At 41.0% G+C, this 21,710-nt stretch overlaps 1 protein-coding gene across 4 annotated transcripts in view; it reads left to right on the top strand.

Annotated features, from left to right (window-relative positions):
* Positions 1 to 21,710, top strand: part of Mctp2 (multiple C2 and transmembrane domain containing 2) — a 238,613-nt gene that overhangs the window by 212,516 nt on the left and 4,387 nt on the right. For all 4 annotated transcript variants that reach the window (XM_085841642.1, XM_021166947.3, XM_029480148.2 and 1 more), the window contains 3 exons: positions 547 to 656; positions 13,703 to 13,812; positions 20,767 to 20,864. In XM_085841642.1, coding sequence (XP_085697768.1) covers positions 547 to 656; positions 13,703 to 13,812; positions 20,767 to 20,864 — 318 coding nt within the window. The remainder of the gene's footprint in view (positions 1 to 546; positions 657 to 13,702; positions 13,813 to 20,766; positions 20,865 to 21,710) is intronic.

Genomic DNA, 21,710 nt, shown 5'->3' on the forward strand with positions numbered 1-21,710 from the left:
CACATAGGTCTCTGCAATCCAGCTGCCTACTCATTCCTTTGATGCTTGCTTTGTTTGTGACATAGTTGCCAAAGTTTGGTTGAAGTTTTCCTGGTGTCTGCAGTGTGTTGGGAACAAGATTATTACACTGTAACAGTTTGTATAAGAAGTCACAGTACCTGGAAACTTATTGTGTGTACTCCAGAGTGACCTGCTGTCACTGAGGGGCATATCTGCAGCACTGTCATAGAAGAGGCAATAAGTGTACTTTAGATTGCCTGAGGAGAGAGGGGGGAAAACAGCTGGACACATATAAAACAGCGTTTATAGAATTATCTGTAGTGACCGGAAGCCTCTGAACCCAAGAGCCTCCTGGTATCCCTTTTGGATCCTAAGATTGTGACTGGGAGCCACAGTGTGTGTGTGTGTGACAGCAACCAAAATGGAAAAGTGGCCTTTATATCTTGGAGTCAATAAGCATTTGTGGAAAATGTGGTTGTTGTCTTGAAATTACTCTTTTTTGTTTTCCAAGTAGCTAATATAAATCTTGCTTTCTGTGTTTCCTAGGAATCTGAGAAAAAGGGGATTATCGAGAGAATCTATATGGTCCAGGATATTGTTTCCACTGTCCAGAACATCTTGGAGGAAGTTGCTGCTTTTGGAGAAAGGATTAAGAAGTAAGCTCTGCCCATGTTCAGTGGTGTGTAAACTAGATCTGATACCCACAGGGTGGCGGAAGAAGGGGGGTTCTAGGATCCTGTAAGTGGTGAAGAAAGCAATGGAATTTTTCAAACAGGGTTTCATTCATCTGTGTTGTCCTTTGGGCTTGTCACCATGACAGACAGATGTGGGGAATGTCAGAACTGGGATGACAGTATGGTTCTATTTACATGACTATTTTTTTTCTACAGTTATTGAAAATAGATTCTTGGCAGGTGGCACACCCCTTTAATCTCAGCACTTAGGAGGCAGAGGCAGGCAGATCTCTGAGTTAGAGGTCAGCATGGTCTACAGAGTGAGTTCCAGGACAGCCAGGGCTACACAGAGAAACCCTATCTGGAAAAACAAGACAAAAAGGAAACAAAAGAAACGATTCGTTTCTCACATAATATATCCTGATTATGGTCTCTCCTCCCTCCCTCTTCCTGGCTCCTCCCCACCTCCTCTCCCATCCAGATCCGCTCCTTTTCTTTCTGCCATTAGAAAGGAACAGGCTTCCGAGAGAGAACAACCAAACATGACAAAATAAAATATATTAAGATAAAACAGAAACTATCACATTGAAGTTAGACAGAAAAAATCAACAGATGGAAAAGAGCCCAAAAGAAACACAAGAGAGATCCACTCATTTGCACTCAGGAATCCCAAGAGAACATTATACCAAAAAGCATCCTATAGCTGCAGAGGGCCTGGTGCGGGCTATGCAGACCCTGTGAATGCGGCCTCAGTCTCTGTGAGCAGTTATAAATCATGCCTTTTCCCTTTCAGAGATATCCTAGTTTCAGTGAAAAGCTCCTGGTTTGATTCAGAGATGAGAGGGGAACAAATGTGCACCAGGGGTTCTTTAAATCTGAACCCCACAATCCGGCAAATCACTAGAATAGCTTTTCTTATCTCTCTAAAGTTGGTACAGAACTAATAGTGTATTAAGTAGAGGGACATGAAATTATTTCATAGCCTCTATGGATCTCTTAGGACTTTTTTCTTCTCTTCTCTTCTCTTCTCTTCTCTTCTCTTCTCTTCTCTTCTCTTCTCTTCTCTTCTCTTCTCTTCTCTTCTCTTCTCTTCTCTTCTCTTCTCCCCTCCCCTCCCCTCCCCTCCCCTCCCCCCCTCCCCTCCCCTCCCCCCCTCCCCTCCCCTCCCCTCCCCTCCCCTCCCCTCCCCTCCCCTCCCCTCCCCTCCCCTCCTCTCCCCTCCCCTCTCCTCTCTTCTCTTCTTTCATTTTTGTTTGTTTTGTTTTGTTTTGTTTTTCAAGACAGGGTTTCTAAGTGTAGCCCTGACTGTCCTAGAACTCACTCTGTAGTACAGGCTACCCTCAAACTCAAATATCTACCTGTCATGGCCCCTCCTAGTGCTGAGATCAAAGGTGTGTGCCACCACTACCCATGAGGACTTTCCTTATCAAGCTAGAGAGTGCATCTTTCATCCTTGTAGGCCCTGTGAACTCTGACACATTTATTCTGTTATTTCCTATTGTTATGTAAACAAGCAGGTATGCTAAGTGCCCAATACAAATTTCTTTACAAAAGCAAGCAAAACCAAACAAACGAAGGCACAAACAAACATGGTAAGGATTTCTAGTACAAACTAAGAGGCTAAAGGCTGTGATTAAGAATTCAGTCCAAAGGCTGGGCGTGCTGGCGCACGCCTTTAATCCCAGCACTTGGGAGGCAGAGGCAGGCGGATTTCTGAGTTCGAGGCCAGCCTGGTCTACAAAGTGAGTTCCAGGACAGCCAGGGCTATACAGAGAAACCCTGTCTCGAAAAACCAAAAAAAAAAAAAAAAAAGAATGCAGTCCAAGGTCACAGTCATTAAGCCTCAGAGCTTGGGTTTGAACCTGTATCTTTTACTGTTAGACTGTAATAGTATTACTCGGTGAGAATCTTTTTTTTTTTTTTTCAATGAAGAAGGAAAAACTGCAATACAAAAATAGAACTAGATAGCTTTAGGAGGTAAAAGCCAGGTAGGATGCTAGGGGAAGCTGGATGAGTGTAAAATGTGACTTAAGAGAGGCAGGTAGAAGGCAAGACTGGTCTACTGCTAAGCACTTCCAAGAATGGAAGAAGAGAGTTTGGCAAATGGTGGATGAGGGCTGCAGCAGATGAACACCCTGCACATTGACTCAAATCCAAACACTGTAGAAGATACAGGGAGAGGTAGGGGAAGCAGTATGTCTACAAGATAGGGAGAGAAGGAGTGGTGTTTAGAGATGGGGCACATTACAAAAGGCCTTAAAGAGACAGGAAAGAAAAGTCAATGAAAAAAAAAAAGAATGAAGAATCCTGAGAGCCAGGAGGATAAGAGGATGTGGAGTGGGGGCAAGGCTAAGGAAGGAAGATGCTGTTTGGTAAAACTGTCCCCATTCTCGGATATCTCTAAAACACAAATGTAGCTGTTGTGTAGCTGATAAATGTACAAGGAAACATGTGTGAGGGGAGAGCAGGGTGTCATGATTTAAACAGGCTCTGTCTCTACAGTGCTTTTGATGGGTAGCTGTGCCCAGCACAGCTGTGGTGGCCATGCCCGGAACGTGTTTACAGGCCATGAACAGAGCACTGTTCTGCCCAGCTGCAACACAGGAAGGCTAAAAGGCTGGACTCCTATTAATTCCTGGCCTATTCATTATTACAGTGACCTTAAGCTCCCTGCTGGGCATTCAAGTGGGATACCATTTGTCACACTCTTGGAATTCTATTGTAACTCCGTACTTACAAATCAGGAAAACTTCTAGCCATCTTTTGGCAACATGGGACATTTACATGAAACTCTTCTAGCAATTGTCACCACGGCTGTGTATATAGAGAAGAAGCGGTATTTTATCTTCCCTGCTTATCTTCTCTGATCACTTGTTATAACATATGCACATTTCAAATCCGTGCACATATCGCATTGAGAATTTTATTCAGTGCTGCACTCTCCTGGAGAGCAGCTCAAAGGATCCTGAGGAGCTGAGTGTACTGAAAGTCTTTGTATGGAAGGGTGACTCCAACCCTGTGGCTTTGAGTATCTAGGCAAAGCTTCAAGGAGGAGTTGGTAAGATTAGAGGCCCCAGGAAGGTGGAGATTCACTTGTTTGGATGGTCTAGAGTGTACGAGGCCCGTCTGTATAAGGCAGGAAGTGGTGTTAGGAATGCAAGCGTAGTGCAGTTAGAATCACAGGGAATCCCTTGCAATGACAGCAGCACATTTTGTGTTTACCCTGAGAGGAGTATGTTAAATGGAACAGATCAAAGAATAAATGCCCAGAAGAGTATTAGCAAGCTAGCAGGAGAACAGCATGTGTACTAAACGAAGCCATCTTGTTGGATATGCCATAGAGAAGAATCTACAGGAACAGTAGCTTTTGTTTCTAAGAGAGCAGGCATCTGAGGACTTCATTCGTCCTAGCCTGAGTAAAACAGTAACTGTTGAATTTTTATGAAATAATCCCAAGACAGTGCGGGGATGCACTCATGTCTTTGGGTGCTGCCCTAATCACTTTTGCTAACTGCCTTAAAATTTCCAAAATAATTTCCTCACATGGTGGTAGGTTCATGTTAAGAAATTTAGCTCCTCCCACCCCATCATTAGAATTTGGCAAGCTCCCAACTCAGGAAAACTGCTCAAGTCTATACAAGCATCTCCTTAATTATTTGGTTTCAAGATGGAAATCTGAGATTGACCTAGGTTCTTCAACCGTGGGTGTGCTATAGAGGATTCCCATTAGAATTCCAGCCTTGGGCACACATACACAATTCATACTCTGAACTGGTACACACAAATGTTAGGGTCACATGAATTAATGTCTCCCTCCATCTTTCCAGCCATCTTAGTTGCCATATTAGATCTTTGACACTCAAGTGTGTGAGAAATTGAGTCTCAAGTTCTTGATTTGTTTGTCATTACTTTCAATTACATTTTTTAAAAAGAGAGAGATTTTAATTTCTACCTGTTCCTTACTGGTGTTTAAAAATAAAATATACCTTTCTCCTTCATTTCTATTGATCTTCATAGGTTTTGTTACTGCAGTTCTTTTTTTTTTAATTTATTTAACTCACTTTATGTGCCAATCATAGGCCCTCCTCCTCCAAGGTTCCCCCTCACACAGCCTCTCCCCCTCCCCCTCCTCTTCTCCTCTGAGTAGGGGGAGGCTCCCTGTGCGGGTTCCAACCCACTCTGGCCAGCCAAGTCACTTTACTGCCATTCTTACATGAGGAGGATTTTGGATTTTCTATTAAATCTTCCTGTCCTTTAAGAGACTTTTTCATCCTTTCACCACAGCCCCTGTGAGTTTTAGTTTGGTTTATAGCATTGGTCACAGATAGCAGAGAACATTGAGTAGAACTTGGTTGGTAGAGATCACTTCCGCTGACTGCATCTCAGAGTGAAAGATCCCAGCACTGCACCGCTAGGGAAGACTTCCACTATAGGTTGTTGTAAAGCTGTAGTTGAGATTTAGAAGGGTTCCTTTGGTGCCTCATTATCGCTCAGTTTTATCGTGCACCTGAGTCGGGTTTGTCAAACACTCTTTCTGTGTATTCATCAGCATGACCCAAGTACCCACTTCTTTCTTTCTGCTGATTTACTGAAGTGTTGTGGTTGACTTGTAGATGGGGTGCCAAGCTCACCACCCTGGAATGAACTTCTGGGCTCTGTGATACATAGTGATTCATGTACTATTTGAGACTCTTTATTGCTGGATATTATGATGTATACACATGCCTAGGATTTTGCAGCTATGATGAATACCATGGCCAGTTAATTTTCTGTTCTTCAAAATTCCTCACCAATAGAAAACTCCAATTGGGTTTAGGCTCCTCTATTCTGTGGAAGTTTTTGGTGGAGGCGGAGAATTGTCATTTCCTTCTGTACCTGAGAGAACTTGTTAGGGAGGCATCTGCGTGCATAGTGATTTTCTTAAGGTTTTTAATAAAATATTCATTTCTTGTTAATATATTTATGTACATATATAGTAAGCTATTTTTCTATGATTGATATTTCTAACATGCTTCTATAAAGTGTAACTATTAGATGTTACCATAGTTTAGATGTTCTTTTTTTTTTTCTGTGTGTGATCATAAATATGTGTGATGCATACATGTTGTAGGAGAGTGGTCAAATGTGGAGGATGCAGAATGTCCAATGTCTTTCTCTGGATCAGTATCTTGTTGTCTTGAACAGAGTCTGCCACTGAGCTGGAAACTTGCCCTCTCTGTGAGGCTGGTTGGTCAGCATGCTCTGGCGATCTGCCTGTCTTCACACAGTTCTGGGGTCACAGGGACATGCAGCCATGCCTGACTGACATGGGTGTTAGGGATTTGAACTCAGATTCTTATGTGATGCAGCAAGCCCTTTACCTGCTGGGACACCTCAGTCCTGCTGTTGTATATTCTTATATGCTAGTAAGATTCGCAGTATCACCTTCCATGTCATTAGATAGTTGTTTAACTTCTTTTCTTCCTTATCAAAGATTTACCACTTATATTAGACTTTAGAAGGGACACCTTTGCCTTCATGAGTCTGCTTCCTAGTTCGCTTTGCTTGGCTACTTTTCCTCACCAATTTCAATGCTCTTCATTTATTATTATTTTTCTGCCTCTGAGCAATTACATCACTCCATGTTAATGTAAAGATTGACTCTTCTACACTTTCTGGTAAGCATAGCTTTAATGCCATGACAGACATTTTACATGGCAATAATAATCTTTTGCATTTAGCTATAGCTATCTTCTGAGTTTTTATTTTGATTTCTTCCTTGGCCAAGAAGTGCATTGCTTAATTTAGGTTACTATGGAAATTTTCTGCATGACATTTTGATTCTAGATTGTCATTACATTCCTTTATGTTCAGAAAATATTGACCCAACAATAGCTTATTGCCATAAATTGTCCATGTAATCTTAGTAAGTAGATCATTGGATATATTGTACTCTGTATATTTCCTAAGTTCAAATTACTATGGTCCTATCTTGTATGTACATTAAACTTTGTTTTTGATGGATTTCTTCTGATAGTTACTTAGAGATCTTTTAAAATAGTCCACTATGTTTAAGAACTATTTCTTCTTGAATTTTGTTGGTTTTGGAATTCTTGCTGTTTAAAAAAAAAAAAAACACAAACCCTTTTTACTGATTCTTTGTGAGTTACCTAATCCCACTCATCTCCCCATCTCTTTGTATCTGCCCTCTGCCCTTGAAACCTCCCCTGCAGAAGAAAATAAAAAGCAAAAAACAAAACATCTCATCATGGAAGCTGTAGTGAGTCACACTGTGTCCCACAGTATACCCTTTTGTCCACATATCTTTACTCGCAAATATTTGTTGCAATGAGTCATTGGTCTAGTTCAAGGCCTCGGGTTTCTACTACACCATCAATACAGGATCCTCACTGGGACTCTACTAGGATACCCGGTGTCATGGATATCCCGCAGCTTTTTATCTACAGCACAGGCCCTTTCACATGTTCCAGCAGTTCATAAATGAGGTAGATGTTGGGGTGGGCTAACTCACAGCCCTGGATCTGGGCATGGATGGTAGCTGAGTTGGTCAGCTCTCCAGCTCTTCAACACCCACACCTCAGCTAGCTCACCCAAAGCTGCAGTCCACAAGGAGCTTGCTCTCCAGCTCTCATGCCCAGGAGAGGGGCAGAGCCTGCTCTTCTGAGGGCTGCAGCTGGTAAAAGGTGGGACCATCTCTCCAGAACACTGCAGGCACTAAGGGGCAGGGCCTGCTCTGTACAACCCTTGGACAGCAATGTGGTCCCAGACAGCAGTACAGACCAGGGAAGTCTGCATGGTTTTAGTGGTAATATGAGCCACGGGCATTGACAGAGACCCCAGCAGCTGCATGGCAATAAACCCAGACGTGACCCTCAATGGCAGCATGGGCTGAGGTTGCATCATGGCCTAAGGTGGGAGGGCAGGCTCCTCACAACAGCCTCTTTGTCTCCACCCTCACATCCCCAGTTTCATCACTTTTCAAAATGCTCTAACTGTTTTTGCTTCTCCATCTGGCTTCTGCATACTCGCACACTGTAGTAGCTCCCATGGCAGACAGGCCTCTTGGTGTCTATAGCCAGGCCCCTGGGGCAGGCTGGCCTTTGGATATCCTCAGCTCACTGACATTTCTGCTGCTGTGTGGCATGGCACAGGCAGGACTCTGGATGGTTTTGCACATTAAAATTGTTATTTTATTTTTATGAAATACCTTATTAATCATTAGGATGTAACCTATTTACTACTAAAGGAATTTTGCTGTCTTGTTGTACTACATGACTATAGCTATGCAATGTCCCCTTTGTTTGCGTCATGATCCATGCTCACCTAATTTTTTTCAACATACCCAGCATTTATTTTCTGATCACTCTCCTGAGTTTAACATTTGATATCTTTCCATCCTAGCATGTACTTTATGCAAATCTCATGTGATTCCTAGTAAGTTTAGATGTGAATGTCTTATTTTCAAGCACCCTATTCATTCTTAATATTCTTATGAGTAGGTGTTTTTATGGTTTCTTATTTTTTCATGACTTTTCCATACTAAATATAATTGTATAACATGTGAAGTTGGCCTCAACACCCAAACTCTTCCATCTGAGAACTTGTTTTCTGCTCTTCTTGGTGGGACTTATTTCTGCAGCCAGGTGTCCCTTGGTGTCACGTGTGAGCTGCCATTCCTTGGATTGCTGTGTTGGGGGCACTCAGATATCTGGAATGGTAGGATTTACTGCTGGAAGAGATTTTGCCATGGCTCACCTTGGTCAGCTACCAACTGGAGATATAAGTTTATTTTTGTTTGTTTTCCCTTAAATGTTGCTCTCAAAGCACTTTAATCTCCACAGGTAACCTAACCTCAGATTGCACTCCTGTCTTTCTGGACTCCAGGTCCTGATGGTGTCTGTCTACTCCTTCCTATCTATTTCTTTAGGTTTTTCTTTCTGTTCTTTCCTCTTACATTCATTGTTTCTCACTTAGCCTTACTGTAAATACATAGACATATGCTTTCCCCCATGGTTTTTCTATTAAATTCTTGATTTGTGGATGCCCTAGGCATTTTCTTTTGTCTCTCCTAGAGGTAACATAAACAATGTATTTTTTAAAAAATCACATTTTTTGTTATTGTTTAAGATAAATTTTGATAGGATAATTACTTTAAAATTGAGTTAACTTCTAGTATTCTTGTATTAATTTTATTTTTTGCCATTACATTATTTTTTTATTTTCATGTCAGCTGAGTGGTAGCCTACTTTCTCTTCAAAAAATATTTTTCTCAAAACATTTGTCTAGAACTTTACTCTTTTCTTAATATTAATCTTTAATCTTTTTTCACAGTTCAGTCATTATACCCCTCCCGGTCTACCCTCCAACAGTTCCTTATCTCATTTCTCCTCCACCCGGTCTCTAAGAGGATGTTCCCACCCTATCCCCAACCCCACTAGGCCTCCCCACTCTGGTCTTGCAAACTCTATATGCCCCAATACAGAGAAATGCCAGGGCCAAGAAGTGGGAGTGGGTGGGTAGGGGAGCAGGGCGGGGGGAGGGTACAGGGGACCTTTCAGGATAGCATTTGAAATGTAAATAAAGAAAATATCAAAAAATGAGTAAAATGCCTTTAAAAAGTCTCTCAGAACCTTATTCTTTTAAGAATATATATTATTGCTAGAAAGAGAACCATGAGTTTTATCTCCTCCTAAAAAATAAATTCATGTTTAATACATTTTATTATCTTCACACTGCTCTCTGATATTAGTGTTCTTTGCATATTTATGTTATGTTTGCAGTATAACAATGCAATACAAGAAGTTAAAATATGTTAAACGGTCACTATGCTATGCTTTGTGTTCATTAATTCATTGGCTAGCATGAGGATTCCTATAATAGATATGGTTTGTCAGTTTTGAATCTTGAAAATAGGAATGATGCAGAGAAAAGCTGGGTACATTACCTATGGATTTACTTTTCATTAGACAAAGTTAGAACAGAAAACAGTCTTTAGTCACATAGTCCTAAAAAATAATCTGCAAAAGCCAAGGGTCTTACCTAACTGCATGCATATATATATATATATATATATATATATATATATATATATATATATTGTGGTCTGTTCATTTTTTCCACCATTAAAACATATTCAAAATCACAATTTGATATTCACATTAATTTGGCTTTATTTCACAATTTATCCATTGTAAGATTCAAACATGCCTAGTGAAAGTCTCCCATGCCTTTTTTTAAAACTCTATCAGATGTGTCTACCATTAACTGTTTGGCATACATTCTTTCAGACATTCATTTCAGTGTAGACATCTATTCCTACAGGCTCTCTACATTGGTAAATCCAGTAATAATTATATGTATGTACCGATGTCTATATTTTGATGGTGTTACTAATGTTGAATCTCCATGCTTGGGGACTGCTATGTGTTAAGTAGTCTTTGTGTGATGTCATTGCTTTCTAGATATATTTGATATTGCAGAGCCTAAATATAATTCAAACTTGCTTTTTTGTTTGTTTATTTGTTTCTTGATTTTGTTTCTTAGGTTAGGCATTTTATTGAAAGATTTCTGTATTACTAATAGGTGATTTTCTAAAACATAAGTGCTGTGAACCATGGTTTGGTAGCCATTCCCATTTCCTCTGTGTCCTTGGGTAAGGACCAGTCTTTGATTCCTCTCTATTCTGTGTCACATGAGGAACAGAGACCACAGTAGCAAGCATAAGGCAGGAAGACAGTCATGAGTTGGATGGCAGCTTGGACTATACATTGAGTTTCAGGCCAGTATGAGACTGAATTGTAATGCATAAATCAAAACAAAGATAAAAGCAAGATGCCTTACCAAATGTACAAATTGACAAGAAAAACAAGGACAAAATTGGTAATGAAAATGTATATTTTTATTTAAAAATTGTAAGTAAGCTAAGATTTAGGACACCAAAAAACTAGCTTCTAAAATATAAGTTCTTGTTTATTCTTATTTAATTCTAGAGGTATCTATAATATACATACTATTAATTTCACTGAGAGGATATTATAATTCTGATTTATTAGATCAGTTCCCACAATTACCCAATATTAGAGTTAGACTAAAGGCAAAGCCAGTTGGCTTATAACTCAATGTTCTTATACATGCTTACAAATCGACTCCAGGCCAAAAAAAAGTAATGTTGAGCATACGACAGTCAACAGGCATGTTAAAACCTGAAAACATGTGGCCTTAGTGCTCTTCCCTCAGCTCAGTGTCCCACTGCTGTTTTTAGAAGTGCTTTTTCATTCTTTAATTACATTTTTATTTCTTGAGATTTTTTTGATTCTTTTTTTATGAGATATTTTCTTTATTTACATTTCAAATGCTACCCCAAAAGTTCCCTATACCCTCCCCCCGCCATGCTCTCCTACCTACCCACTCCCACTTCTTGGCCCTGGCATTCCCCTGTACTGGGGCATATAAAATTTGTAGTACTAAGGGGCCTCTCTTCCCAATGATGACCAACTAGGCCATCATCTGCTACATATGCAGCTAGAGACACGAGCTCTGGGGGTACTGATTAGATCATATTGTTGTTCCACCTATAGGGTTGCAGACCCCTTCAGCTCTTTGGGTGCTTTCTCTAGCTTCTCCATTGGGGGCCCTGTGTTCCATCCTCTAGATGACTGTGAGCATCCACTTCTGTATTTGCCAGGCACTGGCATAGCCTCACAAGAGACAGCTATATCAGGGTCCTTTCAGCAAAATCTTGCTGGCATATGCAATAGTGTCTGCGTTTGGTGGTTGATTATGGGATGGATCCCCGGGTGGGGTAGTCTTTGGATGGTCCATTCTTTCATCTTAGCTCCAAACTTTGTCTCTGTATCTCCTTCCATGGGTTTTTTGTTCCCTATTCTAAGGAGGAATAAAATATCCACATGTTGGTCTTCCTTCTTCTCGATTTTCTTGTGTTTTGCAACTTGTATCTTGAGTATTCTAAGTTTATGGGCTAATATCCACTTATCAGTGAGTGCATTTCTAATGACTTCTTTTGTGATTGGGTGATGAGATTTTTTTTTACTACATCATTTCCCCTTCCATTTCCTCCCTCCAAAACCTTCCATATACCCACTCCTTCCTCTCTTTCATATCCATGGCCTCCTTTTTGCATTGTATGCATTTATTAATACACATACTCCTAAATACAACCTATTCAATTCATACAGTGTTACTTATGTGTCTATGTTTTCAGGGTGAAACATTTGGTATTGGATAACCAGTTGGTGTATTTGTTTCTAGGGAAGACTATTTCTCCTATCTTCAATGTTCCATAATTACCTGTAGTTCTTCATGTAGGCTGAGGCCTCATGGGCATTCCACCATCCACGTTACCATGTCTTTTGTTGTTTTCCTTCTTCATCTCACGCTAGGCAGCCATGATGGTGAGACTTTGTGAATGTAGCTTCTAACATGACTAGGAAACACTATCTCCATGGCAAACTCCCAATTCCACTGGCTCTTAAACTCTTCCTGCTCTTTCATCCGCAATGCTTACTGTTTGCTAGCTGTATCCATTGGGACTGGGCTTCGCAGTTCTGAATTTTGATTGGCTATTGTTTTCTGTGATGGTTTCGTTCTGTTGTAAAGGGAGGTTTCTTGATTGGGGGGGGGGGCGCGATTTGGAGCTAGGAGCCTCTGATGGAGGAGAAGAACTAATGAACGTCCTCCCGAGCTAACACTATTTCAATTCCAGGATGAACTTAGAAGGAGGGAAGCTTTTCCCCCTATCTCCTCCTGGGGGTTTCCTGGATTTCTGTCTAACTCATATATGTTTTTCTCTTAGGGTCTAGTAAAATTGCCCTTTAGATTCTCCAAAAGCTATGCAGATTTGCTTAATATGAAGGAAATTAAAATTGCACACCATAAATACTATACCTCTCAATGGATATTGGTACATGCATTCTGTGGGCTGATCATCCAATGAGATTCTGGGAACCAGTCCCCAGTCTTTCCCCAGTGGGGTTACAGGGCATATAGCCATACCTATTTTTTATCATCCTCCTCTTCCTCTTCTTCCTCCTCCTCCTCCTCTTCTCCTAATGTCATATTGAACTCAAGTCTGCATGTTTGCACAGCAAGTAGATTGCACAGCTTACTGGACCACATCCCCAATCCTGAATATTGATGATCAATCAGTTTGTTTTTCTGTAAAATGTGGCTAGTACCTAAATGGCAGAATTATTAAGAGTGCTGCAATCCAAACACATGGATGTAATATATGACTCTTAGTGCCTGAGAGCTGGCATATTTTGCTTCCTCTGAAATGATCCACTACTTCTCCTTATTCCTTCAAAACAGAGACACCATAAAAACAAACAAACAAACAAACAAATAAAAAAGTTCTACGTGTTCCTAGTTACTAGTCAGTGCACCAACAAATCATGTATGCATGAAAGTAAAGCCACTTATGGGAGACACTCTAGACACAGCCGAGAGTTCAGGGGGCAGGCAGGTTCTCAGGACTGTGCAGGGGTACTTCCCCTGTATCTACTTCTATATTCCAGATTCTAGGACTCCATTTGCACACAAAAGTACAAAAATGTAGAAATTATAATAATCTCCATATTTTTCACATTTTCTCAAAATTGTATATTCACTAAGAGAGAAACATCTGCCTTGAAATGAATTACCTGATGCTAAGTTTTCAAGAGATGTAGGCACCAGGCCATTATGGCAACATGGCCATTCTTAATCACAGTGCAGTACCTAAAGTGTTTTGTTGGTGACTGTTCATTTGAGAGAGTCAGTGTTATGATTTTCTGATGAATTGGGCTAACAGGGTCTTCTGATTATCTACTCATTAATATTTTTCAAGTGACTTGTCAAATATGCAATCAATTTATACATATACACACACACACACATATATATATGTATATATATATGCATATGCATATATATGATTTAAGGAAACCTTTTAGATTGGCCTTATTTTGTAACTATCCATAAAATACATGTGCTATGATGACTTAACTGACACTGGTATTGTTTGTCCACAGCATGTTTAACTGGACAGTCCCCTTCCTTTCGCTGCTGGCCTGTTTGATTCTGGTCGTAACCACTGTCATTTTGTATTTCATCCCTCTACGGTATATCATTCTACTCTGGGGTAAGTCTGACACAGTCCTTTTGCTAGTAGGCAGTTCCAGGTAAGAACAAATTACTCATTTTTAAAGTACAACCATAAACTTTAAATGTGCCCCTGTTACCAATTAAACATGAGATTAAGGAAAACATTTGGGGAATGAACACTTCTGAACCTTTCTGCAAAGGCCAATTTCATGAGGTCTCAACATGGATATTTATAAGCCCTGTGCAGAATCACAACCAAATGAAACTCTGATCAGGCTGGCCCTTTCCCTTTAGGCTTTCCTGGTCGTAAATCCATTTGAATAATATATGGCTGTGGACTAGTAACTTTCTGGAAACGCTGTGGTTCAAATGGTGGGCAACCCCCTGCATCTTGCCCTTTATATACAGTAAAAGTGAATCTGGCCACTGCCTCACTGCTTCTGACTCACAATCTCAGCTACAGGAAAGAAATGAACTAACCTCATAGTTAAATCCAGAGCAGTGGGATGACGATGGACGGGTATCTATGATGACCTAAATAGCGAGTGAATAAGAGGAAGCCGTTGTTAGCAGGGAAGCTAGCATGCTTGCATAAAGTTTAGCCACTTCTTAACAAAGCATCAAGAAAAGTGATCAACTTGACAAACATGTCATGCTAGATGTCACATCTAAGCAAAGTGCTGGACAAAATAGAAGCCTCTATGTGACCCTGAACACCTTTTGGAGATGACAAAAGGAGTGCACTAGGAGCAAACTACGCTCATTGTTGGAGAAGCAAGCAGCCTTTCTTACAACTGTTACTGAATCTCATGTGTTCATTATTTCATGGGATCTTACACATCCAAATATTCAGTAAAGTCTGAAAGATCAGAAACTGCCTAGATACATTCACCTGTAAGCAACAGCAGAGAACATGGAAATGAAGAGAAAAGCCACAGCTATTTCTGTAAGCACCAAGAAAATCTATGAAGAAAGTAAGAGTAGAGAACGCTGCTGATGAAGAAAGCCAAAGTATACAATTGGAAATGAGAAGACATTGGGAAAATGAAATAACTCATAAGAATACACATCAAGGAGTTGGGGAGGGTAACCTGGTTATTTTTTGTGAGGTATAATATTTGGTTGGTTGGTTGGTTGCTTGCTTGCATGCTTATTTTCCCATTAATTAATTTATTCACATTGCATCTTGATTGCAGCACCCTTCTCCTCCCAGTCTCTCCCTTATAGCTCCTGTCACATTCTCCCTTCCTTTCTCCTCTGATAAGGAAGGAGGCTCCTCTGGGTACCAATGCACCATGGCACATCAAGTCACTGCAGGACTAGGTATATCCTCTCCCACTGAGGCTAGACAAGGTAGCCCAGGTTGGGGAGCAGGATCCACCAGCAGGCAACAGAATCAGGGACAGCCCTTGCTTCAGTTGTTAGGGGACCTGCCTGAAGACCAAGCTGCAGATCTGGTACATATGTGTGTAAAGCGGGGGTAGGTCCAGCCCATGTATGCTCTTTGATCGGTAGTTTAGCCTCTGAGAGCCCCAAAGTGTCCAGGTTAGTTGACTCTGTTGGTCTTCCTGTGGAGTCCCTGTCCCCTTTGGGCTCCTCAATCCTTCCCCCAACTCTTCCATAATACTTGCTGAGCTCCACTGAATGTTTAGCTGTTCATCTCTTTCCATAGCTGCTGGGTAAAGCCTCTTAGAGAGAGAGAACAATTATGCTAGGTTCCTGTCTGCAAGGATCACAGTGTATTGATAGTGTCAAGGACTGGCTTTTGCCCATGGGATGAGTCTCAAGTTGGGCCAGCTATTGGTTGGCCATTGTTTCAGTCTCTGCTTCATCTTTGTCTCTGTACTTCTTGTAGCAGGACAGATTTTGGGTGGAAGATTTTGTGAGTGGGTTACTATCCTTATCCCTCCACTAGGAGTCCTACCTGGCTATAGGAGGTGGCCACATCAGGGTCCATATTCATTACTGCTAGGAATCTCAGCTAGAGTCACCCTTATAGACTCCCTGGAGCCTCCCTGACCCCAGGTTTCTGGTGTGTCCTAGAGAAACCTCTCCTCCCCCACAGCTGCAGATTTCTGTTTACTCTCTGGGCCTTCTTTCCCTAAGTCTCTCCATGTGAGTTCCCTTTCTCTGTCTACCTCTAATAACAATTTTATCTCCCTTCTGAGGGAAATTCCAGCATCCTAGGAGGTGTAACCTTAAAGTGTTCTCCATTGAAGCCAGTCATAGGAAAACCACACTCTAAGTCTTCTTCATGGAGTTCTGACTTAAACATTAGGTGTGACTGGGGGTCAAATCTGAAGTTTCAAACACTGCTGAATTGTATAGCTAAGATTATTTTATTCTTTCTTCATTTTTGTAAGTGTTCCTTTTCAAATCCGCTTTTGTTCACAGTTAGCTCCTAGATGTTATCTTCTAACCAGATGTGATTGACAAGGATAGGCCTTTGGCTACTATCTTGGTCATGCTAAGTTAAATGCCATGGTCAGTTATTAAACACTATGCATATTTGAGAATTCTTCTGTGCATTCTTTTCATCTGTGCAGAAGGCTGATAAAGTCTTCCACATATCCCCTCAGAAGACTGTTTTCATGAAACTTGTGAATACCTATATCTGTAAATGCTTACATCCCATGTATAATGACATACTATTTGCCCATAACCTGTACATACTCTCCTCTGTATTTTAAAACACCCCTTGATTACTAGTGCATAAAACTATATAAATACATGGCAAATGATCGCCATATTCTAGTTTTAGGGAATGCCAAAGAAAAAAATTAGTCTAATTTCAGTATAGACATTGGTTTTGGTAATATTTTTGACTCCTGATTGTCTAATACAGGAATCTGGAGTTCAGACACAGAGAAACTACATGGTTGTGTTTCCTCTTCTGATTGTTGACTTTGGCAATCCTATGCCTCTTTTCTCTTCACCCAAATCTCTCTGGCTTCTGATTTTATAGTCTCACATCTTGGAAGTCTCACATCTGTGGAAGTCTCACATCTCTAACATCTCTTTGTATCCACTTAACAAATATGTATCTACTGGTTTTTCAGTCTGTGGCTGATATTGTTAAACAGAGTGGAGTTTGTTTTGCTCTCATTGGTCCAAATAAATCCTACCAGTTTTTCATTCTGGTTGCTTAGTTCTATGCTAGACAATTTTTTGATAGCTTACTGATGAGTTTACTAATAAGTAATGGAGTTTATGCCTTAGCCATCAATATACCATAGCTTACCTCTTCTCTACATACAAAACAGGCATTGCATTTTGGAATATATGCTGCAGTTCTATTATAACCTTTCCTTAGTTAAGGTGAGTTAATTATTCATTACCATAGGCTCAAAGAATACTCCTGCATGTCTTTTCAATATATCCCCCTGTAGACTCACACTTTATCACATAGAAAAAGCTACATGTATATATCTAAAACTTTGGTTGCTCCTTCTGCCTTTGTTAAGGTGTAGGTGACTTATTCTAAAAGTTACCTGGTAACTTGTGTTGACTGCCAGACGAATTAGTGTCAGAAACAAACGGACGGCTTTAAACTTTTGAAAAGATAATAACCAAATTTACATGTACTAGATCTTGTATTCTGTACAGCAAATACTTTTGTAGAAGCATTTCATGGACACACATCAACCCATGAAAACAGCTTACCTTCCGAACTCTGACTACTGAACTCCTGGACTCAGAAGAGTCAGTGTGCAGTTTTGACAGGGGAAACACTGCCCCTTAACTCTCTAGCTCTGTACTGAGTACTGGAGGTGTGTGGGTATAAAGAGTATGTAAGGAGTTCTTGAAAATATGAGCAATTGACTCTACATGCTCATAACTGTGCTCCATAAAGTTACCTGCTGTGACCCCACCACTTCTGTATTTTGGGAGAGTGACTTTGGGAATTTCCACAAAGGATCAGTTATGAAGAAAATGTCCTTAGGAATTTCTCTTCAGGACTTTGCTCACTTGTGTGATCCATATATTTCTGGAGTCTCTATGGGACCTTGTTGACTTGTATGATCTACATATATCACGGAGGCCTTGCATTTTCCACCATTTAGTCTAGTGCATGGCCTTTTTTTTGAGATGTTTCCATTAATCCCCTTGATTCTTTTCTTCATCATGGGTGTTCTCATTAGTATTTCCCTGTTCTAGTCTCACACACATTCAGTTTTTAAAAGGTAGATAGAAACCCTCCATGCTGTATTTTGAGCTTCGTGTAATGAGGAACTATGAGCTATTCATCTTGTATTTCCATTTGAGAACAGGATATCTGTCACATGAAAGGTACTCAGGATTTGATAGGATAAGCATGGCTTCTCTGTCCTATGCTCAACCAAAGTGTGATACTTGGAACTACACACTATGTACCCAAGTACTTGATAAGCAGTGTTATTCCATGCCATATAGTTGTTATTGCATTACACAAATGAAAGGCAGCCACATAATTTCTTCAAGTGATTTTGTTTTCAACTGCAGGCTTCAGCTCCATTAACTGATCTATATGCCGTATAGTCTGGGTCTACTCAACAATGTCCTTACTAGATGTCATACCCCATGATATGCATCTCATTTCTTTTTCTTTCCTGCTTGCTAACAGTATTTACAGCAGCTAAATCTCTGTCTGTATCATTTCAGTTTAAAAATAAAGTCCAAAGTTAGGAATAGCAATCACTGGATCAAGACACAGCTTCCATGTTGGGGTATGTGTTCCCAAAATAGTGTGTGCAATGCATAATAGCACAAAGATTCTTCTGTTCCTTGTGCTACTATCTAAATGGCATCCATGGCAATGACTCCAGTTACTCTCTATTGTTGGGTAATTGCATATCATAAAATATTTGCCTATATTATTCAACATGATTCTATAATCCACCATGGAAACTACAGAGGGAATGTTTTTATTATAAGGATTTCATTGTCAAAAATCTTGGACCTGGGAGGATTAAGTGATGTGCCTGAAACCACACAGTTAATATGCTATGGGCCTAGAATGGGAGCCCAGGTAGGCCTGCACCTTTGCTACTGCCCTATTACCCCATGAAGTTGACCAAGAGTCTATGATGTCCTCTTTCTACTTGATCTCAAATAATAGATAACTTAGTAGAATATCTCAAATTGCCGAACGTAAGATACCTTATACATAAGCTGTGCTTCTGAAGCATGCAAGCTGAATACCTTGTGATTTTTATTCCAAATTTTTCAAACATAGTCTCACTGCATTGTGGAGTACTTGTGCCTTTATGGGTGCATCTGAGCTGCTGTGCAGGTTTGTAATCTCCTCAGTGACTAAGAATGCAGTGTTTTGATCGGCTGTGATATTATCCCTGCCTTGCTGTTCGCTGTAAAGGCTCCAGATGCGCACACTATATATAATTAACAATAGAAGATACATCTTTTCTCAATACGTCTTTGTCTCCCTTCATCACTTTGCCTTGTCTGTTTTCTTTTGCCAAAAAGCCCATGCTACAATTAAATGTCTTTAGAATAACACAGTGAGAGTATTTTAGTTTAAAGGAGCGCTGGGGGGAATTTTAGTTCCAAACAGGAAGCTTGCTGTGGGGGTAGAGGGAAGAAAGGCAGAGTGCAGCTTTGACTTGAAGGGAAGGGGAGCACCACTGAGATCCTTCCCCAGCCCAACCACCAAGCCACCATTTACGCATGAACAATGGCCGGCTCCCATTTGCAAAGCAGATGTAAATCTGACCCCCCAAAGAAAGGACTGGAGGTTGTCATTGTGTCAGGTACAATGCCATGCAGGAAGTCTAGTCCTTAGATGAAAGCCAAGTCATATTTAATGAACAGAAGGAAACATCAAACCTTTTATGTGATGGGGACTGCTGAACTTGGCTTCTGAGTAGGAGCCCTTCAGAGCAAAACTAAGCTGAGCTTTCATTCAGCATCATTGGGACAGGCGGGCCTTCAGATTCCATCCTTGTTAAACAAGCACCCCGTGGCAAAACTTCAGAAGGCCACCTAGTCTTTCTGCTTCTAAAACTCAACATGAAAAAAGGGGTTGACATTTGGTGAAAAGCTTATGAGATCTGGATAAGGCCGAGCAACCCCAAGGAATGGAGTAGAAGACAAAAGAAGGTTGGGAGGAATCTTTCTCTGCAGAGGAAACCGTGTTCTGGGCATGCCCAGGAACTCCAGATGCACAGCCAAAGATTGACAGAGGCTGCTGGGTCACTTGGCATCTTGAACATTGAACCTCATTCTAATTACCGCTGTCACCATCCTAAGTTATCGTGGACTCTGTTGCCTGGACAAACACGTGTGCCAGCTCTGGGGTCCATAAATGAAGTTAGTCGCCGCAGTAAGATAATTTTCCAATAATAACTTTTCACAGTTTCTGCCAGCAATGTGCAATCAACATGTCAAGTTCTGCAGTGAGAGAAAAGGATCCTGTGAAAATGAATAAAGGGAGAGCTATTGCTGCAGTTTCTTTCTACCCGCCAAAGCTCCCACCCTCCTCTCCCCACAGCTATGTTTGGTCCAGAGCATCCAAGCAGGGACTTGTTTTGACTAGTAGAGGCCTTTTCCCATCTGGGACATTTGTTTCCATAGCAGAGGAGGCTCTTAATCAGTGGTTACCAAAAGAACCAATCAGTTCCCCTGTTTTAGCGCATGTTTCTGCAGCTCTGCTGCTGACATTGTAATGGGATTTTCACAGCTGAAGAAGGCAGAGCCCTCTTTCCACGGTGCGACCCTCCATCTTTTCAGGAAAAAGTTGTTGTGAATGATGCCCCATGACAGCAACTTGTGCACAACTGGAAGAACAGTGACTGTTTTCACACTAATTTTTAGTTGTGAATATCTCTCCTCCCCTACCCAGGCACGTTTTCAGAGATACATGGTAGACAGGTAGGTAGAGTGAGTGAGAGCAAGAGAGGGGGTGGGGAGAGAATGAAACTGTTAGATAAATGATAGATGCATAGAGATAGGTAGGAGATATGGATGATAAATGCATCATATTTTTGTTTTGCAGGCATAAATAAATTTACTAAGAAGCTTCGAAATCCTTATTCCATCGACAATAATGAGCTCCTAGACTTTCTCTCCAGGGTGCCCTCTGACATTCAGAAGGTATGTGATGATAGTTCACCACCCACGGGGGGGCACCAGCACTGAGTTCTTGCCAGCCCTAGAGAACTGGAAGGACACATGGCTGTGCTTGTGTGAGTAATTGAGATAAAGAATCAGAAAATCTCTAAAGAGTTCTTTCTGGGAGGTTGGGGGAATAAAACTAGCCCTTCGTCCAAAGCATATAATGACTGAGGAAATTTATCCTGTAAAAAAGCTACTTAGGAACAGAGCTAGAACTCATACTGAGCACCTCCGGGGCTGTGAAGTAGGTCCCGTTTTGATTACTTTCCTCCCTGAAGAGAGAGAGCAATGAGCTCAGAGGAGTTTGCTAGGCTGCGGGAAGGAGGAGTGTTGCTTATTTTCTCAGGTCTCCAAATGGCAGGCATTTTAGGGAAGTAGGAGACAAGAGGATTATTCTTCTTATTCCTCCTTTGCCCCAATTATCTCTTCAGCCTCCCCTCTATCCTCTTTCCTTGAAAGATTTAGGAATGCCGAGGAGGACAAAGCCTCTACTTTCTCTGCTACACACAGAGGAAGAGGTGGTGGGAAATCAAATTTGAGATCAATCGCAAGTATTATTCTCAGGTAATGCCCACTTAGTCCAGCAGCGTCTCAATTTTGTGGCTGCACAGAGATTAACAAAGGCACCAATAACAGAAAGTCCCAAAGAATGGCCCCATCCAGGGTCCTGCAGACTTGCCTCCACCAAAGCCAGAGGAGGACAGGCAGGCAGTGATTTTTCTAATGGAAAAAAGTAAGCACTGAATAGGTAAAGGGGGGTCTCATGGCATGAGACATCATCAAGGTGATCAAAGGCACAGTCTTTTGTTGTCGGAGAGAACCTCA

The sequence above is a fragment of the Mus caroli genome, unplaced genomic scaffold (genome assembly GCF_978045245.1).
Source record: "Mus caroli unplaced genomic scaffold, Mus_caroli_1 scaffold_8, whole genome shotgun sequence".
Lineage (NCBI taxonomy): Eukaryota > Metazoa > Chordata > Mammalia > Rodentia > Muridae > Mus > Mus caroli.